We start from the raw sequence: 26,261 nt of genomic DNA on the forward strand, positions 1-26,261 counted from the left end.
TGCCTGCTTCCATTTTTTCCGGGAAGGTGGCGGACTCGAAGGAGCTGTTGATGGTGTTGCCGAGGTTGGGAGCGATGATGATGTTTGCTTTATTGAAGATATGCTGTTGGCAGGTATCCAATAGTGATCTGGAGTGGATTGAGGCCATGGTGTTGGCGGTGTCCTCTATGTTGACGGGGGTCCAAGTGTGGAGGAGGTGGGTGTTGCTTGGGGTGTTGGGTTCGTGGGTGTTTGTAGTCAGCTGGTGGGTCTGAGATAACCCTCATATCAGCGCCTCATGTCATCGACTTCTTCATTGAGTAAATGGGGATTTGGGGGGGGGGCTGGGAGCAACGCCAGGACTTGAGTGACAGGACTCTTCTGTGGGTGCACGACCGTGAACCCCCTGAATGGGTCTTGTTTGGGGCCTAGAAGACCAGCCTGTGCACGAGTGCGATCACTAGATCTCATCTGCTCCCTCGAGGCGCTATACCTTGTGAACAGTGCACTCACCCTGCTTCTCCTCCCCTCCACAGCTGCAATTGAAGAGGACGTGGTACGGTACCAGTACGTCAAGAAGAAGGGGTACGTGCGCCTGCACACCACCAAGGGGGATGTGAACTTGGAGCTGCACTGTGACAAGGTACGGACTGCACTGTGCCGGGAGGGGGGAAGCCCGCAGGGAGGCGCTTTGTTTCATGGGAAATGTACAGTGGGTCAGATACCTGCTGAAGGGGCTTATGTGAGATGGCTGGATGTAGGTAAAAGGGCAAACCGTACAGCTCCTTACACTCTGCCACATAATGCCAGGGCCACTGGTGCCCTCCACCAAGGCTGGATGTAGGTAAAAGGGCAAACCGTACAGCTCCCTACACTCTGCCACATAATGCAAGGACCCCTGGTGCCCTCCACCATGGCTGGATGTATGTAAAAGGGCAAACCGTACACCCCCTTACACTCTGCCACATAATGCCAAGGCCACTGGTGCCCTCCGTCGAGGCTGGCTGAAGGTAAACGGGCAAACCGTACACCCTCTTACAGTCTGCCACATTTTGCCAAGGACACTGGTGCCCTCCGCTGGGAGTGGCTGTAGGTAAAAATGCAAACATTATGCCCCCTTACACTTTACCACATAATGCCAAGGACACTGGTGCCCTCTGCCGGGCTGGCTGTAGGTGAAAAGGCAAATAGTACGCCCCCTTAAACTCTGCCACATAATGACAAGGACACTGGAGCCCTCCGCAGGGGCTGGCTGTAGGTAAAAAGAGAAACAGTATATCCCACCTTAAACTCTGCCGCATAATGCCACGGACACTACAGGATTCCTCTGAGGCTGGCTGTAGGTAAAATGGGCAAACATTATGCCTCCTTATACTTTACCACATAATGACAAGGACACTGGAGCCCTCCGCCGGGGCTGGCTGTAGGTAAAAAGAGAAACAGTAATCCGCCCTGCACTTTGCCATATAATGGAAAGGGCACTGGAACCCTCGGCCCGGGTTGGCTTTAGGTAAAAAGGCAAACATTATGCCCCCTTACACTCTACCACATAATGCCAAGGACACTGGTGCCCTCCGCTGGGCTGGCTGTAGGTGAAAAAGCAAATAGTACTCCCCCTTACACTGTGCCACATAATGACAAGGACACTTGTGCCCTCTGCCTGGAGTGGCTGTAGGTAAAAAGGCAAACATTATTCCCTCTTACATTCTACCACATAATGCCAAGTACACTGGTGCCATCCGCTGGGCTGGCTCTAGGTGAAAAGGCAAATGGTACGCCCCCTTACATGGTGCCACATAATGCCAAGGACACTGGTGCCCTCCGCTGGGCTGGCTGTAGGTGAAAAAGCAAATAGTACTCCCCCTTACACTGTGCCACATAATGACAAGGACACTTGTGCCCTCTGCCTGGAGTGGCTGTAGGTAAAAAGGCAAACATTATTCCCTCTTACATTCTACCACATAATGCCAAGTACACTGGTGCCATCCGCTGGGCTGGCTCTAGGTGAAAAGGCAAATGGTACGCCCCCTTACATGGTGCCACATAATGTCAAGGACACCGGAGCCCTCCGCTGGGGCTGGATATAGGTAAAAGGATAAACAGTATATTCCACCGTAAACTCTGCCGCATAATGCCAAGGACACTGGAGGGTTCCTCTGAGGCTGGCTGTAGGTAAAATGGGCAAAATAATAGTTTACCCTCTAACCCCCCTGCTACATCATTCCAAGGACACTGGTCTGGTTCCAGGTAAAAAAAGCAAACTGTACACCCCCTTAGATCCTGCCACATAATGCCAAATATTTTGAACTGGTCCGAACCTTCTTAAATATGGAGCGCAGTTCAAGGGCGAACTTTGCTGTTTTACAGCTGAAAATTAGTATTGTTTCCACTTTCCAAACTCTGAGCCGGACGGGGCCTTCAGTCCTCCCGTCCTTCGGATAGTCACCTGGCTCAGAACAGGACCTTTACTCTAAGGAGGTACTCACTCGCTGTTGTTCAGCTGATGGCAAGTAAAGGGCCCTGCATGGCCACTTGGAGTGACCAGAACGAGAAAATGGGTGCAGGTCTTGCTAAGTGGTCCAAGTACATTAAAAACAAGCTTTGGCAAAGCCAATAGGCCTCGCCTATACAAGAGCTATTGGCTTTGGCAATGTGTTCTGACATGTACGCTAGTGTGGCTGCTGTTCAGCATGGGCTAAAAGTCAGTGGCGTAGAGGGTGTAGTGTGTCATATAGTTGAGTGGAGGAAAGTAGAATTCAGTGATGCAGTGTTGTGGAGTGACATAGGGTGGAATAGGGAGGTGTGGATGGGAGTGGGGTGGATTAGAGTGGAGTGGTTTTGAGTGGGATGAGTTGCAGTAGGGTGGATTAGACTGGAGTGGGGAGGATTGAAGTGGACTTAAGTGGGGTGGATTGGATTCATTGGACTGTAGTGGGGTGGATGGATCGGGTGGGGTGGTTTGTATAGTTGTGGGCCAGGTGGAGTGGATGGGTGGATTGAACTGGTGTGGGGTGGTTTGGATTGGACTACTGTGGGGTGGATTGGATTGGGGTAGATTGGAGTGGGGTTGACTGGATTGAATTGAAATGGGTGGATTTGAGTGGGTTGGATTTGAGTGGGTGAATTGGGATAGGGTGGAGTGTGGTGGGACAGGTTTGGGTGGATTGGGGTGTGGTGGATTGCACTAAGGTGGAATGGACTGGAGTGAGGTGGATTTGAGTGGGGTAGAATGGATTGAGTAGGGTGGATTTGATTGAGTGGGTGGATTGGATTGAGTGGGGTGGGTGATGTGGATTGGAGTGGAATGGATTTTTTGGAGAGGAATTGTGTGGATTTGATTGGATTTGAGTAAGGTGGGTTGTGGTGTATTGGACTGGAGTGGGGTGGTTTGGACTGGGGTGGATTGGAGTGAAGTGAGGTGGGGTGGATTTGATTGGTTTGGGGTGGGTTAGAATAGAGTAGTTTGGAGTGGGCTGGATTGGGGTGGATTCAATAGGAGTTGGTGGATTAAGGTGGACTGTATTGGAGTGGATGAGTTAGAGTGGATTGGAGTGGGGTGGTTTGGGGTGGAGTGGATGGGAGTGGGGTGGATTGGAGTAGAGTGGGGCGAGGTTGATTGGAGTGAATATGGGATTGGATTTCAGTGAGGTGGATTGAAATGGGGTAGGGTGCACTGGATTGGAGTAGGAGGGATTGGATTGGGGTGTGGGAGGGTGGACTGGGTGGGTTGGATTGGAGTGGGGTGGGGTGAGTTGGATTGAGTTTGGATTGGAGTGGGTGGGGTGGGGTGGATTGGACAGGAGTGGGATGTATTGGATTGCAGTGCAGTGGATTGGTTTAAGGTGGGTTGGATTGGATGGGTTGGACTGGAGTAGGGTGGATTGTGGTAGATAGGAGTGGGTAGACTAGATAGGAGTGGGGTAGAATCGATTGGTCTGGGTTGACGTGGATTGGTGTGGATTGGAGTGGGGTGAATTGGGATGGAGTTGAGTGGATTGGAGTGAGTTGAACTGGGTTGGAGCAGGACGGACTGGGGTGGGGGCAGATTGTTTTTCATTGTAGTTGGGTAGATTGGAGTGGGGCAGATTGTTTTGGATTGGAGTGGGGCAGATTGCTTTTGATGGGAGTGAGCAGATCTTTGATTTGGAGTGGGGAGATTGGAGTGAGGCAGATTGTTGGTATTGAAGAGGGGAAACTTTTAGATCGGAGTGAAGCAGATTGTTTTGGATCGGAGTGGGGCAGATTGTTTTGGATCGGAGTGGGGCAGATTGTTTTGGATCGGAGTGGGGCAGATTGTTTTGGATCGGAGTGGGGCAGATTGTTTTGGATCGGAGTGGGGCAGATTGTTTTGGATCAGAGTGGGGCAGATTGTTTTGGATCAGAGTGGGGCAGATTGTTTTGGATCAGAGTGGGGCAGATTGTTTTGGATCAGAGTGGGGCAGATTGTTTTGGATCAGAGTGGGGCAGATTGTTTTGGATCAGAGTGGGGCAGATTGTTTTGGATCAGAGTGGGGCAGATTGTTTTGGATCAGAGTGGGGCAGATTGGAGTGGGGCACGAAGTGAAACGCTTCCGCGTGTAAACAAATGACGTTTTTGAATTTTGAAGACCCTTTATCATACTATGACATGATGGGAGTTGCATTATTTACATGCTAAATATTTGCACAGCTCGTGCACAGCCTCTTTGAACCAGAGCCGACGCTTTGCTGTGCTCTGGCTTGGCTCTGCATGTTAATTTGTTGGCTCGCCCACCTCTAGCCTACACACACACACACACACCCCTTTCCATCCTGGGGACCTGCCTGCCTGGGTCACTTTAAAACGAGAGCTAGTTTATTTGTGTCTCCCTAAAGATGCCACAGGGCAGTAGGGGGTAGCTCCTGGCCCAGACCATGCAAGCTGTGCTTGTCACAGATTTAAATATCACTTATTTACCTTTATCTTAACTGTTGTTGACCTCGGCAGGATAAAAGGCTGAGTCGGCACTAACCTGCGTCATATACATAGCTTGCTGCAGGAGGTGCTCAACTTGCTTAGGTATTGTAAAAGCCGCTTTAGAAACGCCACTTCTGTGCACCTCTAAATGTAAAACACATGTTTTTGCAAGACTCTCAGGGAAAGGCTGATGCTCAAGGAGATAGTGATTCGCCCAGGATCACTCAGTTTGGTCCGCTGCAGATGTCTGGTGGCCTCACCTCTGCCCCGCACCCCTGCAGACCGCGGCTCTTGGCAGCAGTGGGCACTTTGTCTCGCGTTGCTTGTCGCTGGAGAGGAAACGAATACAGTGTTGTGGAAAGGATGGGCTCTGCTGCCGGTGTTAGCATCCTCTGCCATAGCAACGGCCTCCAACTCCTGATGCGCCCATCACCTTGGAAACGGAAGCACAGTCTCTCGGTGCTGTGCTCTGATTGGCTGCTTGGCCAACCAATGCGAGACAAGAACTGTTCCACAACATTCATTTTAAACCGATGACCCACTTTAGCAGCGTCGAGGGCAGAGTGCAGATGGCTGTGCCCTCTGGGTACTGGACTCTCTCAGCTACGTCACAGCCCGTAAGGCCTGCCTTCACAGCACTGTCCCCTAATCTGACCCAAATGACTGCCCATCCGGTCACCTTGGGGGAGCACCATTAACAATTTACGTTTCCTTATTCTAATCCTCCACTAATCCATTTTGGGTTCCTTAGCGGGCTACTCACCAAAAAGGACTTCAGTGCCTCGTGAGGGGTAGTAAGCACTATGTAAGTACAATTACCGTCGACCTCACTGGTTTGGGTTTTTGGAACACTAGATTTTATGGTGTAACGCCTTATAATTTGCCAAAGTCTTCAACCCACTGAGTTGGCTAACACAGTGGCCAGGTCTAGCACAGGGCCAAAGCTGGGCCCAAAGTCCCAATACCTGTATCCCTTGCATCAACCATCTCCCTCTTCATGTCTCAAGGCTGTCGCAAGAGACCCGAGCTCTTCCGAAGATCGCCGAACAGCCTCCAAGCACGCCAAACCCTGGGGTACAAATTGGGCCATTGGCAATGTTGTGAAAAATCTAGCACCAATGTTTGTTTTGTACTTCCGCCCAGTGGGTCTCAGCATCTTCTGGCTTCCTTTGTCTAACCAAGTCCATGCAATAAATTATTAAAATATGCTTTTCACCACATACACGTCACAACTTCTGCCTTTATTGTAACTTTTCATAATAAAGAGATCAAGCTCAAGTCTTATAATCGGCTTGTCAGCATAACCAACTCATTTCCAGTGTCCGGAGCCTAAGCTTTCCAATAAGGCAAAAAGTGCAATAAAAGCATTGGAAGCACACAGCTTCTGGCCAATCAAATGCTTTGCAGAAGGCGAGCAACGTGTGGGTGGAGCCTTAGCCCCTCCCCTGGTAGTACTGAAAGCTCTTTTCTGATGATCACATAAGGTCAGTCCACAGCTGTGTTGTCAAGCTAGACCTAAAAAGGGGGAAAGTGAGGGATATGGCTTTGTATCTCTCTCCCCTCTGTGAAGCTCCTCCACAGACCAGTAATGTGAAAGGTGAAAAGTCATCAACCGTAAAGTGACGGAGGAGGGCACATCTACTCACCCCGTGTTGCAAGTTGAAGAAACGCGACACTAACTGGCCAGAATGACCACTAAAACGATACAGCACTAGAATGATCGTCTGCTGGACATGCTGTGCTGCAGTGGGTGGGTCAGTGATCCAATGCAGTTGAGGGGTAAGGTTGCCCATACTAGGGGGGGATGGGGGTGCACTTCCTCCGTGGGTGAGTGAGTGATCTGCCCCAGGTGTGGATGGTACCTGGTCGCGTGGAAGAATGAATGACGCTTGGTCTGGTGAGGGACGGTGTATGGTTCCTGCAGGTGATGGTGTGTGGCCTTCTGTGGGTTATATTGGCTGGAAGTGTGCTGGCCACTGCTTGAGGAGGGGCATTGGGTGTGTGGTCTCTTGGGGAGGATGACGCAGGGCATTTTTAATGAATGGGTACGGCAGGGTGTTCAGAGATGGGGTATACGGCACAAGGCTGGCTGCTGAGCTACGGCATATGTTGTTTGTGGGATAATGATGCTGTTGCGCGCCTTTTCCCCGAGGCCACCGCAAACAATCCTTGGTGCATCCCCCCCTTAGGTTGCCATCCTCAGCAAATCTATGGTTATGTTTCTTGCACTCGCTTGTTTTGAAGAGCAGTTGCCTTTATGCTTACTGTAGGAAGTTGGCTCTGTATGTGCTATTTCAAAGTAAGGAATAGCATGCACAGAGTCCAAGGGTTCCCCTTAGAGGTAAAATAGTGGTAAAAAGAGATAATACTAATGCTCTATTTTGTGGTAGTGTGGTCGAGCAGTAGGCTTCTCCAAGGAGTAGTGTTAAGCATTTGTTGTACATACACATAGACAATAAATGAGGTACACACACTCAGAGACAAATCCAGCCAATAGGTTTTGTATAGAAAAATATCTTTTCTTAGTTTATTTTAAGAACCACAGGTTCAAATTTAACATGTAATATCTTGTTTGAAAGGTATTGCAGGTAAGTACATTAGGAACTTTGAATCATTTCATTTGCATGTATACTTTTCAAGTTATTCACAAATAGCTATTTCAAAAGTGGACACTTAGTGCAATTTTCACAGTTCCTGGGGGAGGTAAGTTTTTGTTAGCTTTACCAGGTAAGTACGACACTTACAGGGTTCAGTTCTTGGTCCAAGGTAGCCCACCGTTGGGGGTTCAGAGCAACCCCAAAGTTACCACACCAGCAGCTCAGGGCCGGTCAGGTGCAGAGTTCAAAGTGGTGCCCAAAACGCATAGGCTTCAATGGAGAGAAGGGGGTGCCCCGGTTCCAGTCTGCCAGCAGGTAAGTACCCGCGTCTTCGGAGGGCAGACCAGGGGGGTTTTGTAGGGCACCGGGCGGGACACAAGCCCACACAGAAATTTCACCCTCAGCGGCGCGGGGGCGGCCGGGTGCAGTGTTAGAACAAGCGTCGGGTTCGCAATGGAAGTCAATGAGAGATCAAGGGATCTCTTCAGCGCTGCAGGCAGGCAAGGGGGGGCTTCCTCGGGGAAACCTCCACTTGGGCAAGGGAGAGGGACTCCTGGGGGTCACTTCTGCAGTGAAAGTCTGGTCCTTCAGGTCCTGGGGGCTGCGGGTGCAGGGTCTTTTCCAGGCGTCGGGACTTAGGTTTCAGAGAGTCGCGGTCAGGGGAAGCCTCGGGATTCCCTCTGCAGGCGGCGCTGTGGGGGCTCAGGGGGGACAGGTTTTGGTACTCACAGTCGTAGAGTAGTCCGGGGGTCCTCCCTGAGGTGTTGGTTCTCCACCAGCCGAGTCGGGGTCGCCGGGTGCAGTGTTGCAAGTCTCACGCTTCTTGCGGGGAGTTTGCAGGGTTCTTTAAAGCTGCTCCTTTGGATAAAGTTGCAGTCTTTTTGGAGCAGGTCCGCTGTCCTCGGGAGTTTCTTGTCGTCGTCGAAGCAGGGCAGTCCTCAGAGGAGTCAGAGGTCGCTGGTCCCTTTGGAAGGCGTCGCTGGAGCAGAGTTCTTTGGAAGGCAGGAGACAGGCCGGTGAGTTTCTGGAGCCAAGGCAGTTGTTGTCTTCTGGTCTTCCTCTGCAGGGGTTTTCAGCTAGGCAGTCCTTCTTCTTGTTGTTGCAGGAATCTAAATCTTTAGGTTCAGGGAAGCCCTTAAATACTAAATTTAAGGGCGTGTTTAGGTCTGGGGGGTTAGTAGCCAATGGCTACTAGCCCTGAGGGTGGGTACACCCTCTTTGTGCCTCCTCCCAAGGGGAGGGGGTCACATTCCTATCCCTATTGGGGGAATCCTCCTTCTTCAAGATGGAGGATTTCTAAAAGTCAGAGGCACCTCAGCACAGGACACCTTAGGGGCTGTCCTGACTGGCCAGTGACTCCTCCTTGTTTTTCTCATTATCTCTCCTGGACTTGCCGCCAAAAGTGGGGGCTGGGTCCAGGAGGCGGGCATCTCCACTAGCTGGAGTGCCCTGGGGCATTGTAACACGAAGCTTGAGCCTTTGAAGCTCACTGCTAGGTGTTACAGTTCCTGCAGGGGGGAGGTGTGAAGCACCTCCACCCAGAGCAGGCTTTGTTTCTGTCCTCAGAGAGCACAAAGGCTCTCACCGCATGAGGTCAGACACTCGTCTCTCAGCAGCAGGCTGGCACAGACCAGTCAGTCCTGCACTGAACAATTGGGTAAAATACAGGGGGTATCTCTAAGATGCCCTCTGTGTGTATTTTTTAATAAATCCAACACTGGCATCAGTGTGGGTTTATTATTCTGAGAAGTTTGATACTAAACTTCCCAGTATTCAGTGTAGCCATTATGGAGCTGTGGAGTTCGTTTTTGACAGACTCCCAGCCCATATACTCTTATGGCTACCCTGCACTTACAATGTCTAAGGTTTTGCTTAGACACTGTAGGGGCATAGTGCTCATGCACATATGCCCTCACCTGTGGTATAGTGCACCCTGCCTTAGGGCTGTAAGGCCTACTAGAGGGGTGACTTATCTATACTGCATAGGCAGTGTGAGGTTGGCATGGCACCCTGAGGGGAGTGCCATGTCGACTTAGTCATTTTCTCCCCATCAGCACACACAAGCTGGCAAGCAGTGTGTCTGTGCTGAGTGAGGGGTCCCTAGGGTGGCATAAGACATGCTGCAGCCCTTAGAGACCTTCCCTGGCATCAGGGCCCTTGGTACCAGGGGTACCAGTTACAAGGGACTTACCTAGGTGCCAGGGTTGTGCCAATTGTGGAAACAATGGTACATTTTAGGTGAAAGAACACTGGTGCTGGGGCCTGGTTAGCAGGGTCCCAGCACACTTCTCAGTCAAGTCAGCATCAGTATCAGGCAAAAAGTGGGGGGTAACTGCAACAGGGAGCCATTTCTTTACACTTACTATAGCTTGTATCGAATCTGCACCCACGTACCCAAAGCGTCCAGGTACCCCGCAGGCAGGAACACAAACTATAGGATTGTTCGGCCGCAGCATTTGTACGTAATTATAGGTGTGCCACATTTGCTCCATAATTGGCTGCATAATCTGCAGATTTTAACAAAAGAAAATTGGTTTCAACCTCAAAAGGTTAAAAAAGTTACTAAAAACACATCAACATGTTACTGCGCAGTGGAAGGCCCTTTGCAAAGGCTGACTGGCCACCTTTCTGTTGCTTATTGTTATAATTGGGTGATAAACTTGTACAAATGAGGTGCAACCATCGCTCAGACAGTGTTAACAAGTGTAAAAATGACATAATAATGAAGTAATACTATCACAAAATGTGCTGCATTATGCCCCATTTTTCTTTGCCTTTTGTTGCCGCATAATTTGACCCTCCCCTGCTGCATACTTTCAGTGGCCCTGCCCTTAGAGGGGATTCACCAGCCTGGGCTATCCCAGTAAAATAACAGCTACGTTTTACATTTCTAGACTCCAAAAACGTGTGAAAACTTCATAAAGCTCTGCAAGAAGAACTACTACGACAACACCATCTTCCATCGGTCCATCCGCAACTTCATGGTAAGCATGGTGGGGACACCGGCTGCAAGGCTCTGCTGTGGGCGAGGATATCCCTGCTACACCCACCTGAAGAGCCCCAATCTGGGCGAAACCGGTCCAGGGTTGCTTGTGTTCCGGCTCAGGGAGGCTTGACCTGCCAGTTCTGGCTGGACTAGTCCTGTTAGGGCAGGTTCAAGACTCTGATTTGCATAAGGTTGGGTCCAAACCTGGGTGGCATAGTGGGCAAAAGAACGATGGACTGGGAGGCTACCTCGGGTGGTTGCCAGTGGTTAGTCTTATCGCAAGCATTCTTCCCATCACCTTTTGATTTTTTCAAGGATACCCCAGCACCAGTTGTACTAAGATCTTCCGAGGTGACAGAATGGAGTTCATGGGAGTGATTTTTTAGCAAGAATAAATCTTAAAGTTAGGTCGGGTTCAATTCGCTTCTTTAAAAGGTGCGGGCTATAGATTATAAGAGGTCAACACTGAGAAAGGAAAATTATCAGTGACTATGCGATCTTGTCGCAGGCCATATTGGGTTATATTTTTCTTCTCTCCATCAGGATATTCCAGCCTAGTTTCAGAGTCAGTCTTTCCATTCAGCCAGAGGCCTGATGGATCACTGGGTGGGTGCGGGTGACGAGGTCTCTTGTGATTGGCGGTGTGGGAGAAGAGCTCTCTTGTGATTGGTGGTGTGGGCGAACTCTCTTGTGATTGGTGGTGTGGGCGAACTCTCTTGTGATTGGCTGCGCCAGAGTCTAGTGCTGCCAATTCAGAAAGCCCTCAGAGAAGTCAGTTCAATCAACAGACATTTTACTGACATTAAAACAACAATTGAGGCATAAAACAGGAGATACAAGGAGTCTGTACGCCTGTGGTAAAATTGACAGTATCTACAGGTTGGACAAGGAGTCAGAGAAATTAGTGATTTATTCGATGTCGGACCAATACCCCTCCACATTTTCTTTGTCCCAGCTGGTCTTAACTGCCATTAGTTTGTATACATATGGACTTCATCACCGTTTACTGAAACATACCCTTCAGGTTAAAACACTTTTAAGAGGACGATAATCTAGCAACAGGCTACATGTATGCAATGTGCTTCGCTTTAAAGTCGGTGATGTTGCATTAATTGAAAATTCACCAGGGCCTGATTTAGAGTTTGGCAGAGGCGTTACTCCATCACAACGGGTACGGATAGCCTGTCCGCCAAATTATTAATGCCATTATATCCTATGGGATTTATATTTCGGTGGACGGTCACCGTTGTGACGGAGAAACACCTCCACAGAACTCGAAATCAGGCCCTGAGTCACTTGACTTGTCCTGGACTTGCGTGCAGATGGGCAAGCAACCGCCACCAATGGGAGCGCTTCAGAGCCTACAGGTGGGCAGGCACAGTGTAGGGCCTAGAAGCGCCCTGAATCCTTTCTCAGCGTTACGTTGAATGTCTTTGAGCAGCCGACAGCTCATGTACATGGTTATTCCTAGACACTCGCCCGTTTATTTCAGCTTGTGCCAGGTGTGTGACCCAGACACAATGCTCTGCAAAGATACAGGGGGGCTACAGCCCGCATGAAAACCCTTGTATTCTCACCACTTCGGTTCATATGTTACGCTTGACTCTTTCCTAAAACCCTGGTCCTTCGCCATGAACCATGGGCCCTTCCTCCACTTCAGTCTATTTCGATGCACCTTCCCCTGGGGCCACTCTCAGGTGTTCACATCATTATCACACATCTGCAGATCAAATAAAAAGCTGTGGTTTCATGAGGTGTGACGTCAAAGCCCAGAGGTGGTGACTCCGAAGCTGGGGAGAGGTGAGGTCTCACCTTCTCCGGGCTTTTCAAGGAGCTCTTCAGGAAGAGTTATCACTCTGATCTCTTTTGTGGTAGAGTTCATTCCAAACCGGTCGCCTCTGGTTCACTGGCACCAGAACTGGTCCTGAGCTGGTTTTGGCCACGGTGCTGGTTCTGTTTCACTGGCACCAGAGCTGGTTCTGAGCAAGTGCTGGTCCTGGTTCCCTGGCACTCGAGCTGGTTCTCAGCAGGTGCTGATCCTGGTTCCCTGGCACTAGAGCTGGTTCTCAGCAGGTGCTGACCCAGGATCACTGGCACTAGAGCTGGTTCTGGTTCCATGGCACTTGATCTGGTTCTGAGCAGGTGCTAGACTTGATCCCCTGGCACTAGAGCTGGTTCTGGGAAGGTGCTGATCCTGGTTCCCTGGCACTAGAGCTGGTTGTGAGCTGGTGCTGGTCTTCGCTCTAGAGGAAGTAATGAGTGGGTGCTGGTCCTCACCCCCTGGCACTAGAGCTGGTTTTGAGCAGGTGCTGGACCTTGTTCCCTGTCACCAGAGCTCGTGCTGATGTTGGTTCCCTGGCACTAGAGCTGCTGGCTGGCAGGGGCACTGGCACTAGAGCTGGTTCTGAGCTGGTGCTGGTCTTCGCTCCAGAGGAAGTAATGAGTGGGTGCTGGTCCTCACCCCCTGGCACTAGAGCTGGTTTTGAGCAGGTGCTGTCCTGGCTCTAGAGGTAGCAATGAGCGGGTACTTTTCCTGGTTCCCTGGCATTGGGAGGGTTATGAGCAGCTGCTGGTTTGGATGTTCCCTGGCACTACAGCTGGATTTGAGAAGGTTCTGGTTCAGTTTCTGTGTCATCGGAGCTGGTACCACACGTGCTGATCCAGGTTCCCTGGCACATGGGCTGATATGATCATGTACTGGTTTCACTGGCACTAGAGCTGGTTCTGAGCAGGTGCTGGTCCTGGTTCCCTGGCACATGGGCTGATATGATCATGTACTGGTTTCACTGGCACTAGAGCTGGTTCTGAGCAGTGCTGGTCCTGGTTCCCTGGCACATGGGCTGATGTGATCATGTACTGGTTTCACTGGCACTAGAGCTGGTTCTGAGCAGGTGCTGGACCTGATTCCATGGCACTAGAGCTAATCAAGGGCAAGTGCATGTGTGGCTTTTCCCTGGCACTGGAGCTGGTTCTAAGTGGGGTCTGGTCTGGTTATTCTCTGGCACCAGAACTAGTCTTGAGTAGGTGCTGAACCTGATTCCCTGGTATTGAGGTTGGTAATGAGTAGGCACTAGTCCTGGTTCCCTGGCACTGGAACCAAGCTATATCCAGGGCAACTAGAATTATTCTATTGTGCAGCAATTTTCGCATAATTATAGATTTGCCGCATACGCAACACAATCCATCATCTACCACATAATCTGAAGATGTTAACAAAATTTGTCTTCAGCTCAAACATTTCACAAGTTACTAAACAGCAGCGACACGTGTTGCTACGCTGTGGACGGCTCTTTGCAAAGCTGGATTGGCCACCTTCCTGTTGCTTATTGCTATATTTGGGTGTTAAACTGGTACTAATGAGGTGCAACCAATGCCCCGACAGCGTTACCAAGCTTAAAATGATGAAATAATGAAGTAATACTATTAAGAAATGTGCTGCATAATGCTGCATAATTTGCCTTTTCTTGCTTATTCGTTGTAGTGCTTTAGGTTGCGTGAAAAGTATGGGAGGTACATAAATGCGGCGTAGTAGTGTGGGCCAGAAACGTGTGCTTCACACCGCATGCCACATGCCACCTGACCAGCATCTGAGTGTGGGCCAGAACCCTGTGCTTCACACAGCATGCCACCTGACCAGCATCTGAGTGTGGGCCAGAACCCCGTGCTTCACACAGCATGCCACCTGACCAGCATCTGAGTGTGGGCCAGAACCGTGTGCTTCACACCGCATGCCACCTGACCAGCATCTGAATGTGGGCCAGAACCCTGTGCTTCACACAGCATGCCACCTGACCAGCATCTGAGTGTGGGCCAGAACCCTGTGCTTCACACAGCATGCCACCTGACCAGCATCTGAGTGTGGGCCAGAACCCTGTGCTTCACACACCATGCCACCTGACCAGCATCTGAACGTGGGCCAGAACCCTGTGCTTCACACACCATGCCACCTGACCAGCATCTGAACGTGGACCAGAACCCTGTGCTTCACACACCATGCCACCTGACCAGCATCTGAATGTGGGCCAGAACCCCGTGCTTCACACACCATGCCACCTGACCAGCATCTGAGTGTGGGCCAGAACCCCGTGCTTCACACACCATGCCACCTGACCAGCATCTGAGTGTGGGCCAGAACCCTGTGCTTCACACAGCATGTCACATGCCACCTGACCAGCATCTGAGTGTGGGCCAGAACCCTGTGCTTCACACAGCATGTCACATGCCACCTGACCAGCATCTGAGTGTGGGCCAGAACCCTGTGCTTCACACCGCATGCCACCTGACCAGCATCTGAGTGTGGGCCAGAACCCTGTGCTTCACACAGCATGCCACCTGACCAGCATCTGAGAGTGGGCCAGAACCCTGTGCTTCACACAGCATGCCACCTGACCAGCATCTGAATGTGGGCCAGAACCCTGTGCTTTACACAGCATGTCACATGCCACCTGACCAGCATCTGAACGTGGGCCAGAACCCTGTGCTTCACACAGCATGCCACCTGACCAGCATCTGAGTGTGGACCAGAACCCTGTGCTTCACACAGCATGCCACCTGACCAGCATCTGAATGTGGGCCAGAACCCTGTGCTTCACACACCATGCCACCTGACCAGCATCTGAATGTGGGCCAGAACCCCGTGCTTCACACACCATGCCACCTGACCAGCATCTGAACGTGGGCCAGAACCCTGTGCTTAACACAGCATGTCACGTGCCACCTGACCAGCATCTGAGTGTGGGCCAGAACCCTGTGCTTCACACCGCATGCCACCTGACCAGCATCTGAATGTGGGCCAGAACCCCATGCTTCACACAGCATGCCACCTGACCAGCATCTGAATGTGGGCCAGAACCCTGTGCTTCACACACCATGCCACCTGACCAGCATCTGAATGTAGGCCAGAATCCCGTGCTTCACACAGCATGCCACCTGACCAGCATCTGAACGTGGGCCAGAACCCTGTGCTTCACACACCATGCCACCTGACCAGCATCTGAATGTGGGCCAGAACCCTGTGCTTCACACAGCATGCCACCTGACCAGCATCTGAGTGTGGGCCAGAACCCTGTGCTTAACACAGCATGTCACATGCCACCTGACCAGCATCTGAGTGTGGGCCAGAACCCCGTGCTTCACACACCATGCCACCTGACCAGCATCTGAACGTGGGCCAGAACCCTGTGCTTCACACACCATGCCACCTGACCAGCATCTGAATGTGGGCCAGAACCCCGTGCTTCACACACCATGCCACCTGACCAGCATCTGAACGTGGGCCAGAACCCTGTGCTTCACACACCATGCCACCTGACCAGCATCTGAGTGTGGGCCAGAACCCTGTGCTTCACACACCATGCCACCTGACCAGCATCTGAGTGTGGGCCAGAACCCTGTGCTTCACACAGCAGGCCACCTGACCAGCATCTGAATGTGGGCCAGAACCCTGTGCTTCACACACCATGCCACCTGACCAGCATCTGAATGTGGGCCAGAACCCCGTGCTTCACACACCATGCCACCTGACCAGCATCTGAACGTGGGCCAGAACCCTGTGCTTAACACAGCATGTCACGTGCCACCTGACCAGCATCTGAGTGTGGGCCAGAACCCTGTGCTTCACACCGCATGCCACCTGACCAGCATCTGAATGTGGGCCAGAACCCCGTGCTTCACACAGCATGCCACCTGACCAGCATCTGAATGTGGGCCAGAACCCTGTGCTTCACACACCATGCCACCTGACCAGCATCTGAATGTGGGCCAGAACCCCGTGCTTCACACAGCATGCCACCTGACCAGCATCTGAATGTGGGCCAGAACCCCGTGCTTCACACACCATGCCACCTGACCAGCATCTGAATGTGGGCCAGAACCCCGTGCTTCACACAGCATGCCACCTGACCAGCATCTGAATGTGGGCCAGAACCCTGTGCTTCACACACCATGCCACCTGACCAGCATCTGAATGTGGGCCAGAACCCCGTGCTTCACACAGCATGCCACCTGACCAGCATCCGAGTGTGGGCCAGAACCCTGTGCTTAACACAGCATGTCACATGCCACCTGACCAGCATCTGAGTGTGGGCCAGAACCCTGTACTTCACACAGCATGCCACCTGACCAGCATCTGAACGTGGGCCAGAACCCCGTGCTTCACACAGCATGCCACCTGACCAGCATCTGAACGTGGGCCAGAACCCTGTGCTTCACACACCATGCCACCTGACCAGCATCTGAATGTGGGCCAGAACCCTGTGCTTCACACAGCATGCCACCTGACCAGCATCTGAGTGTGGGCCAGAACCCTGTGCTTAACACAGCATGTCACATGCCACCTGACCAGCATCTGAGTGTGGGCCAGAACTCTGTGCTTCACACACCATGCCACCTGACCAGCATCTGAATGTGGGCCAGAACCCTGTGCTTCACACAGCATGCCACCTGACCAGCATCTGAGTGTGGGCCAGAACCCTGTGCTTCACACAGCATGCCACCTGACCAGCATCTGAATGTGGGCCAGAACCCTGTGCTTCACACAGCATGCCACCTGACCAGCATCTGAGTGTGGGCCAGAACCCTGTGCTTAACACAGCATGTCACATGCCACCTGACCAGCATCTGAGTGTGGGCCAGAACTCTGTGCTTCACACAGCATGCCACCTGACCAGCATCTGAGTGTGGGCCAGAACTCTGTGCTTCACACACCATGCCACCTGACCAGCATCTGAATGTGGGCCAGAACCCTGTGCTTCACACAGCATGCCACCTGACCAGCATCTGAGTGTGGGCCAGAACCCTGTGCTTCACACAGCATGCCACCTGACCAGCATCTGAATGTGGGCCAGAACCCTGTGCTTCACACAGCATGCCACATGCCACCTGACCAGCATCTGAGTGTGGGCCAGAACCCTGTGCTTTACACAGCATGCCACCTGACCAGTATCTGAATGTGGGCCAGAACCCTGTGCTTCACACAGCATGCCACATGCCACCTGACCAGCATCTGAGTGTGGGCCAGAACCCTGTGCTTCACACCGCATGCCACCTGACCAGCATCTGAGTGTGGGCCAGAACCCTGTGCTTCACAGACCATGCCACCTGACCAGCATCTGAATGTGGGCCAGAACCCTGTGCTTCACACCGCATGCCACCTGACCAGCATCTGAGTGTGGGCCAGAACCGTGTGCTTCACACAGCATGCCACCTGACCAGCATCTGAGTGTGGGCCAGAACCCTGTGCTTCACACAGCATGCCACATGCCACCTGACCAGCATCTGAGTGTGGGCCAGAACCCTGTGCTTCACACAGCATACCACATGCCACCTGACCAGCATCTGAGTTCCTCTCTGTGAGTTTTTGTTATTACATCGAGACGTACCACACAACAACGACCTGTGCCTAAATGAGTAACAACAATAATGCTGTTATAAATAATTAAAATTGAAAATGTTTCGATTTTGAAAATATGAGAAGGCATATTCTACATTACGAAGACTGTAAAAGTGGTGGTGGTCTTCAGGGGGTCTCAATCACTCGCATTCTCCCCTTCACACCACACTCTCTGTGAGACACTCCCAACCTTTCTGAAATCTTCCATCTACATATCTTGCTCAGTAAGTCCTTCCACTTTATCGCTGGCTTTTTCACACTATTATTCTGCATAGACCTCTGTGCGTCACCTCCCCTTCACCTGGACCCCCTCACCTGCAGGCACAGCATGTTTTACCTCTGGTGTTATCATTATTTCAACAGCTATGTATACCTCCTTGTGCAATCATGACTCAGGCCTCTCTGCAGAGAGGCCAAGGATTGGATGAGCACCGAGTCTGAACACCTTTATGACCCACTAACAGCTACTGTGAGAAACTCACACTGCCTTCTAGCTGCAAGTCCCCAGCTCACAGCCGTGAACATTAAGCAACATCCTGTACTTGCTTAGGCGCTTAGGGCCAGATGTAGGTAACGTTTTGCATGGCGCAAACTGCGAAATTCGCAGTTTGCGCCATGCAAAACGCGCATTGTGATGCACATTCCCATTTTGCGAGTCGGTACCGACTCGCAAAATGGGAATGCGACTCGCAAATAGGAAGGGGTGTTCCCCTTCCTATTTGCGAGTCGCACCGCAATGCAGAATTGCTTTGTGACCGTGAATGCGGTCGCAAAGCAATTCGCAGTTAGCACCTTTGTCAAGTGGGTGCTAACTCATTCGCAAAAGGGAAGGGGTCCCCATGGGCCCCTTTCCCCTTTGTGAATGGCTCCAAAAATATTTTTTCAGAGCAGGTAGTGCCTGCCTACTCTGGAAAAAATGAAACCAAATGGTTTCATTTTCCTGAGTGTATTGCAACTGGGCTGCAATACAAACAAAAAAAACTGCTTTATTAAAAAAGCAGTCACAGACATGGTGGTCTGCTGTCTCCAGCAGGCCACCATCCCTGTGAGTGCAGGGAATCGCAAGGGGGTCGCAAATTGCGACCCGCCTCATTAATATTAATGAGGTGGGTCTTTGCCACCTCCTTGCGATTCGCAGATGGTGTCAGGGACACCATCCTGCACAAGGGATTGCGGTTCGCAAATTGCGAGTCGCAATCCCGTACTTACCTACATCTGGCCCTTAGAGGCCTTTTGTTCAATTTATGCAACTTCTATGTTATGTTACTTATCTGTTGCATAACTATTGTAAGAAATACTCTTGGTGAATGCAAGCTGAAGTAAAACGGGTGAAATGTAAACCAGGACTGCATCCCTGACCTGGATTCCCTTAAGTGTTTTTTACAATCAAACCGGTCTGTGTTTTTGCCTGTAATGTCCAGGCCATAACCCCAGGGCCCGGCAGCATCCTGTGTCAATGTCTGTTTCATTACTTCCAGGTCTGAGACCCAATGGGACCTGGCCCACTTTAAACTGTGACTGTTACTTACATCCCCACAGTTTAGGAGAGAAATTGTGGGATTAATTATTCCCTGAGAACAATTCATGAGTTCGACTCCCTGCTGTGCCACGTAAGGCGCTATGCTCTAGGCGCTAGGTCTTTGTTAATGTACCCTGTGAATGAACACACAGGAGCCAATGTTGCCAGTGATGGATGGATGATAGTTTAGGAGTGTCTTGTGTACACAGTCTGGTATGAAGCCACACGTTTTCTCATGACGTATGTTCTGTGAACCCATGTGGTGGTGGGTGTCTTCGCACCTGCATGTATTGCTGAGTGGGAAGTATTCTTGACGTGGCACTTACGGTTTTAGAACTTTTACGTAAATGCACAAAATGTTTTTTTTTCTGTTTTTTTCTACAGATTCAAGGAGGGGACCCCACGGGGACGGGAACAGGTAAGACACCTTACTGCGAGTTTTGGGTTTCTTTCATTATTACATGTTGTGTTATATTTTCTTCCCCGTGCTGCTTTGTCATTCCAAGTGGTCAGGCAGTGACTGTTTCTTACAGTCCCTTCTGTACTGGACCCCGGGCTCCAAAACGTACAATTAATTATCTCGAGTTGTGTGAGTGCAGTGCCCACCTATCCGTGTGTGAGAAGGGTACGCCACCACCCCTCCTGCATGCGTGTGTGTGTGTGTGTGTGTGTGTGTGTGTGTAGTGTCCACCTATCCATGTGTGAGGAAGGGTCCAGCACCACCCCCTCCTGCATGCATGTTCTGTGTGTGTGTGTGAGTGCAGTGTCCACCTATCCGTGTGTGAGAAGGGTACGCCACTACCCCCTCCTGCATGCATGTTGTGTGTGTGTGTGCCGTGTCCACCTATCCGTGTGTGAGAGAAGCGTCCTCCACCACCCCCTCCTGCATGCATGCATGTTCTGTGTGTGTGTTTGAGTGCCGTGTCCACCTATCCGTGTGTGAGGGAAGGGTCCAGCACCACCCCCTCCTCCATGCATGTACTCTGTGTGTGTATATAGTGTCCACCTATCCGTGTGTGAGAAGGGTACGCCACCACCCCTCCTGCATGTGTGTACTCTGTGTGTGTGTGTATATAGTGTCCACCTATCCGTGTGTGAGAAGGGTACGCCACCACCCCCTCCTGCATGCATGTTGTGTGTGTGAGTGCAGTGTCCACCCATCCGTGGGTGAGGGAAGCGACCAGCACCACCCCTCCTGCATGCATGCATGTTCTGTGTGAGTGCAGTGTCCACCCATCCGTGGGTGAGGGACGGGTCCAGCACCACCACCACCTCCTGCATGCATGCATGTTCTGTGTGTGTTTGAGTGCCGTGTCCACCTATCCGTGTGTGAGGGAAGGGTCCAGCACCACCCCCTCCTCCATGCATGTACTCTGTGTGTGTGTGTGTGTGTGTAGTGTCCACCTATCCGTGTGTGAGAAGGGTACGCCACCACCCCCTCCTGCATGCATGTTGTGTGTGTGTGTAGTGTCCACCTATCCGTGTGTGAGGGAAGCGACCAGCACCACCCCTCCTGTATGCATGCATGTTCTGTGTGTGTGCGAGTGCAGTGTCCACATATCCGTGAGGGAAGGATCCAGCACCACCCCTCCTGCATGCATGCATATAACATGTGTGTGTGTGCTGTGTCTACCTATACATGTGTGAGGGAAGGGTCCAGCACCACCCCTCCTGCATGCATGCATGCATGCATGTTCTGTGTGTGTAATTGAAGCTTACACTACTACTCCTCCTCCTGCATGCATGGTGTGTGTAATGGAAGCTTACATTACTACTACTCCTGCATGCATGGTGTGTGTGTGTGTAATGGAAGTTTACACTACCGGCCCACCTGCATGCATGGGGTGTGTGCGTAATGGAAGCTTGCATTACTACTCCTGCATGCATGGTGTTTGTAATGGAAGCTTACACTACCACCCCTCCTGCATGCATGGTGTGTGTGTCTGTAATGGAAGCTTTCGCTACTACTCCTGAATGCATGCATGCATGGTGTGTGTGTCTGTAATGGAAGCTTACACTACTACTCCTGCTGCATGCATACATGGTGTCTGTGTGTGTAACAGAAGTTTACACTACCAGCCCTCCTGCATGCATGGTGTGTGTGTAATGGAAGCTTTAACTACTACTCCTGCATGCATGGTGTGTGTGTGTAATGGAAGCTTACACTACTGGCCCACCTGCATACATGCATTAGGTGTGTGTGTGTGTGTGTGTGTAATGAAAGCTTACGTTACTACTACTCATGCATGCATGGTGTGTGTGTAATTGAAGCTTACACTACTACTCTTCCTCCTGCATGCATGGTGTGTGTAATGGAAGCTTACATTACTACTACTCCTGCATGCATGGTGTGTGTGTGTAATGGAAGTTTACATTACCGGCCCACCTGCTTGCATGGGGTGTGTGCGTAATGGAAGCTTGCATTACTACTCCTGCATGCATGGTGTTTGTAATGGAAGCTTACACTACCACCCCTCCTGCATGCATGCATGGGGTGCGTGTGTAATGGAAGCTTGCATTACTACTCCTCCTGCATGTATGGGGTGTGTGTGTGTGTGTAATGGAAGCTTTCATTACTACTCCTGCATGCATGGTGTGTGTGTGTGTAATGGAAGCTTACACTACTCCTCCTCCTCCTGCATGCATGGTGTGTGTAATGGAAGCTTACCCTACTACTCCTGCATGCATGGTGTGTGTGTGTAATGGAAGCTTACACTACTCCTCCTCCTGCATGCATGGTGTGTGTAATGGAAGCTTACCCTACTACTCCTGCATGCATGGTGTGTGTGTGTGTAATGGAAGCATACACTACCACCACTCCTCCGTGCATGCATTTTCTGTGTGTGTAATGGGAGCATACCCCTGCCTGCCTGCAGCATGCATGTTCTGGGGTCCCCCTTATGTGAGTGAAGTGTCCATTACCACCCCTCCCTGTGTGTTGTGTGATGGGAATGTATGCTGCCTCAGATCGCAGCATGTCCTCTGTGTTAGGAAGCATTCCCTACCCCTTCCTTACAGCAGCATGCATGCTGTGTAGTGGTATGTGACTGTTCACTGCTTAGGGAGTCCCAGGACACACAGGGTTTTTACCACTGATATTCCAGGGTCTGACATACTATTGTTTCCAAAAGTGCGCTTGGCTTTGATGCTGAGGGTAGGAAAGCCGAGCGATGCAAGACTTACTGAGGGAGGTGATGTGTAAGGAGGTGGAGATGTGTTATGCACTCAGATCCCAGTGTAACTTTGAAGGTGCGTAACAAGTCAATGAGCAAGCAGTGCTGTCTTCACCTGAAGAGAAGTGCTCTGTTGCACCATCAGTGGCAGATGGTAGGACTGAAGACAGAATAAGCGATCCACACTTCTACTGTGGGGCAGTCGGAAACGTATGGCTCAGTGGCTGGATTATCCCAACCATGTGAGTCCCTGGCTTGTGTGCCTCCAGCAGCTGAGAGTCATAAACCAGACCTGGCAGGATGGAGGGAGGGGCTCCTAAAGTTTGGTGCCCCCGGAGGATGCACCAAAATGTGTAGTCCATCCTCACTGGCCGGCTGTGCTTGGACCGTTGACGGAGAGACCACCTCAGCCAGTATCTGGGCTCCCCCTGAGCTCCTGAGCTTTCAAGTTACACATGCCAAACCTCAGAGCTCTGGTGGCCCCCAGGACAGCGCATAAGACTTGGGGCAACTAGTGTACTGCTCAGTGTGATTGCTGGAGTTTTAGGCATCAGGATGTTTTTATTGCAAGTTTCTCTCAACTTCGGTTCAAACCCAGTTAGTCGTCCATGCCTTTAAATTAAGGTAAACCGCAGAGTGGAAAAAGCCAACTTGATAGATGCAGTAATCTGTCTAGTACCTGTGCTTCGTTGACCAGGACTTGTAGACATAGCACATAGTAAAGGTTGATAAATGAGAATTAACCATATTCATTGAGGGTGCCCAAACCTTTCCCCATAGGATGGGGTTGATCGTTGCGACACTTTTATTTGTATTAAAGTAACAAACTGCGTAGGAACTAAAGTTCACCTGGGCCCCAGAAGTTGCTGGGATCTTCTTTGTAACTTTTCTGCATTTAATTAAAGGTCTCAGTGGACCCGGAGTTTGAATATAGTGCCTGTGTTGTACATCTCCGTTCCAGATCCTCCACCATCTTGTGCAGTCAGCATTGACCTGCCCTGTCCACCCTTTGAGAGTTAAGTGTACAATGAGAGGAGCTTGTTTATCCCTCAGGAATGGAGGCTGAAGGCCAACTGGGACACAAGTGGGAAATGACCAAATGCCTCATCCACACCGCCCAGTAAACACTTGACTGCTCCAATCACTGGAGAAAGAAATGTCCTCACAGATTCTGCATTATTTTTGGAGCCGTCCAGTTCCCTCGGCCGAAGGATGGCAGACAGGGCCCAATAAGCATAAGGGCCCGTGCACACTAGCGATGCAGTGTGAGAACATCAGAAATGGCAGTGCACGCACACCATCAGTGACAGGTCAAGAGCGCAAAGAGACATGGCAGTGCAAGAACCCCAGCGGTGCCAGGCGGGGTGCACCAGGGATGGCATTTGGTTTCCAAAGATCTCACCACTCTGGAGAGGTGGATCATGCATTGGGTTCAGACTAGAACTCTGCATCTATCACTCTGGGCCATCGATTGAGTTGCAATATTCCCTCATCAGGCCCCTCCCACATTCATGCTTTCTTACAGTATCCGGTTACGGGCTGCTCTGGTGTGTGCCACTGACTGCGTCCCTGCACGTCCTGGTGTCATTTATGACGGATCCCTGGTCCAGTGTTACTGTCTACATCAATCAGTTGTGGAAAGAGATCTTTTGTGGAACAGTTTGTCTGAGACATTGATAACCTCAGGGCTCCTGGACGCACAGTGCGTACGCACGTCCCATGGCGCCACCTCCTGTGATGTCACAGGGGCACAGTCGCTACAAACGTCCTCACTCTCCTCCATTGAGGTCACTGAGAACATTATCACCAGCAGTGATGTCTGGAAGCAGTGCACATCCTCCAGGAGAGGAGGTTTATTACACTCACTTGCTTTTGAAATAATTCTTGCTAATGATATATATGTAAATGTCATCAAAGTCCTTTGGAGATGTTTGCATGTTATCACAGGACACAGTTATAAGGGTGCCCAGCGCATGGGACACAAGCGCCCTGTCATTGGAGGAGATTTATGCAGTCGTTGTGCATACAGACAGACACTTTAGCAACCCATTGATCTCATTATTTGGGATGCTTGATCTCAGCCAATGGTTGAATTGTTCATAGGCTCCGCCCCCCAGGACCCTGTTACATTGTTACAGATCGTTAGATTGTTGCAGTAGAGCTGGTGAGTCCAGATGGGACCTCTACTCTCCTTGTGGCTGCAGAAAGCTTTATATGATAATTGAAATTAAGATAAAAAGTACACATTTTTGTTTAAAGCTTTGTCCTGTGGCTGACCCCACCAATGAAACACGCCTCTTCCAGGGTCTGTGTGCACACTGGGAGGCTACATGTCGGGGAAGTGAACACTGGTGGTGGAGGGCAATATCTGCTGTCTGACCGGACGGAAGAGGCTGAGGGGAGGTGGTGCGTATGAGTGCGACCACAGGACTGGTCTTACACCGGTGGGAGGTGCCTCAGAGCGGGGGGTGTAGTGGGGGCAGACATACCGGACCACAGCTGGAGGCAAGATATCACCGTTCTTGCAGACATGCATGAGGAGTGAAGGGTTGCCAGGACAGGAGCATCCTTGGGCTCTTCTATGAAGACCCTGCACCTAGGTCTGAAGTGGACAGTCCCACCTTCAGGCCAAGGGTGGGTGGGAAAAGTTGCCTCGAACTAACTAAGCAAGATGTAGCCCCTGCACCCCTTAGTTTCTGCGGAAGCGAGGGTGGAGGACAGTCCCTTAGCTGCACAAGTTAAAAACTTAGAGGTTGAAAGATAATCTTCCATTTTCGGTTTTCCAATCAGCAGAGTGTAGCACATCTGGGGCATCCTGTATCTGGGGGGTCATGAGAGCAGTGTTTACGGCCCCTTCGCCTTCCATCTGTATTGGAATCACATTTGGGGTGTGATCTCCAAGTCTTCTGTGTACCCCTTCTTCCATCTCCCACCTTTCTTCTTCTGAGCCTGATGCATCATCTGCGCGTCCTGGTAGCCCCTCATCTGGGGGTGCACAGGTTCTTCCGGAGCGCCCCCGTCTGCGCTGAATTTTCCAAGCACCCCAACATCATACTCTTCCTCGTGATGCTGAATGTACTCCCGAAAAAACAGATTGGCACTTTTGGAGGTGCACATCAAGTCGTGGGCTCCAGCTATAAAGAACACTTTGCCCACTGCTTAATTTGTGAAAGAAAGCGTGCCGGTGCCCGTAGCTCTGCTCAGAAGCCGCAGCAGGTGTAAATAAATGCCGGCGGGCCGAATAGCAAGGCTATGCAGTCTTTAAACCACTTCCAGACAGTCCCTGCCCCTCTTCTCGCTCTTGCAGGTTCCTCCTTTTATGACATTTTGCCATCTTTCTCGTCTTCTGTCTTTCCAGAGAGCGCTTTTCCCTCTCACCCTTGGTAAATGCCTGATGTGGAAAAATAAGTGTGGATCCCCAACACTAAGTGCAGGTGGCCCCCAGCAGCAACCACCGGCTCAAATTAAGCACCGACTTCACCTTGGTCCTAACAGATAACCGCTGGCTCCCCCTTAATGCTAGACGCTACATTAAGCTGCCCACCTCAGCCAACCAAGAACCATGTGCAGAAGCGAACATTATCAGCAGGCGCTCCTTCACCTAGCAGCAAATAGATGTATGCCTGGAGACTCAAGTTATCAGCAGTCGTCCCTTTACCTAGCAGCAAGGAGACTCAAGTT

At 51.0% G+C, this 26,261-nt stretch overlaps 1 protein-coding gene across 1 annotated transcript in view; it reads left to right on the top strand.

Annotated features, from left to right (window-relative positions):
* The window catches only part of PPIL2 (peptidylprolyl isomerase like 2), a 280,729-nt gene that overhangs the window by 211,019 nt on the left and 43,449 nt on the right, over window positions 1-26,261 (top strand). Inside the window, exons 12-14 of the mRNA XM_069215327.1 lie at window positions 516-622; window positions 10,407-10,496; window positions 19,792-19,825. Coding sequence (XP_069071428.1) covers window positions 516-622; window positions 10,407-10,496; window positions 19,792-19,825 — 231 coding nt within the window. The remainder of the gene's footprint in view (window positions 1-515; window positions 623-10,406; window positions 10,497-19,791; window positions 19,826-26,261) is intronic.

The sequence above is a fragment of the Pleurodeles waltl genome, chromosome 11 (assembly GCF_031143425.1).
Source record: "Pleurodeles waltl isolate 20211129_DDA chromosome 11, aPleWal1.hap1.20221129, whole genome shotgun sequence".
In the NCBI taxonomy this organism is placed as follows: domain Eukaryota; kingdom Metazoa; phylum Chordata; class Amphibia; order Caudata; family Salamandridae; genus Pleurodeles; species Pleurodeles waltl.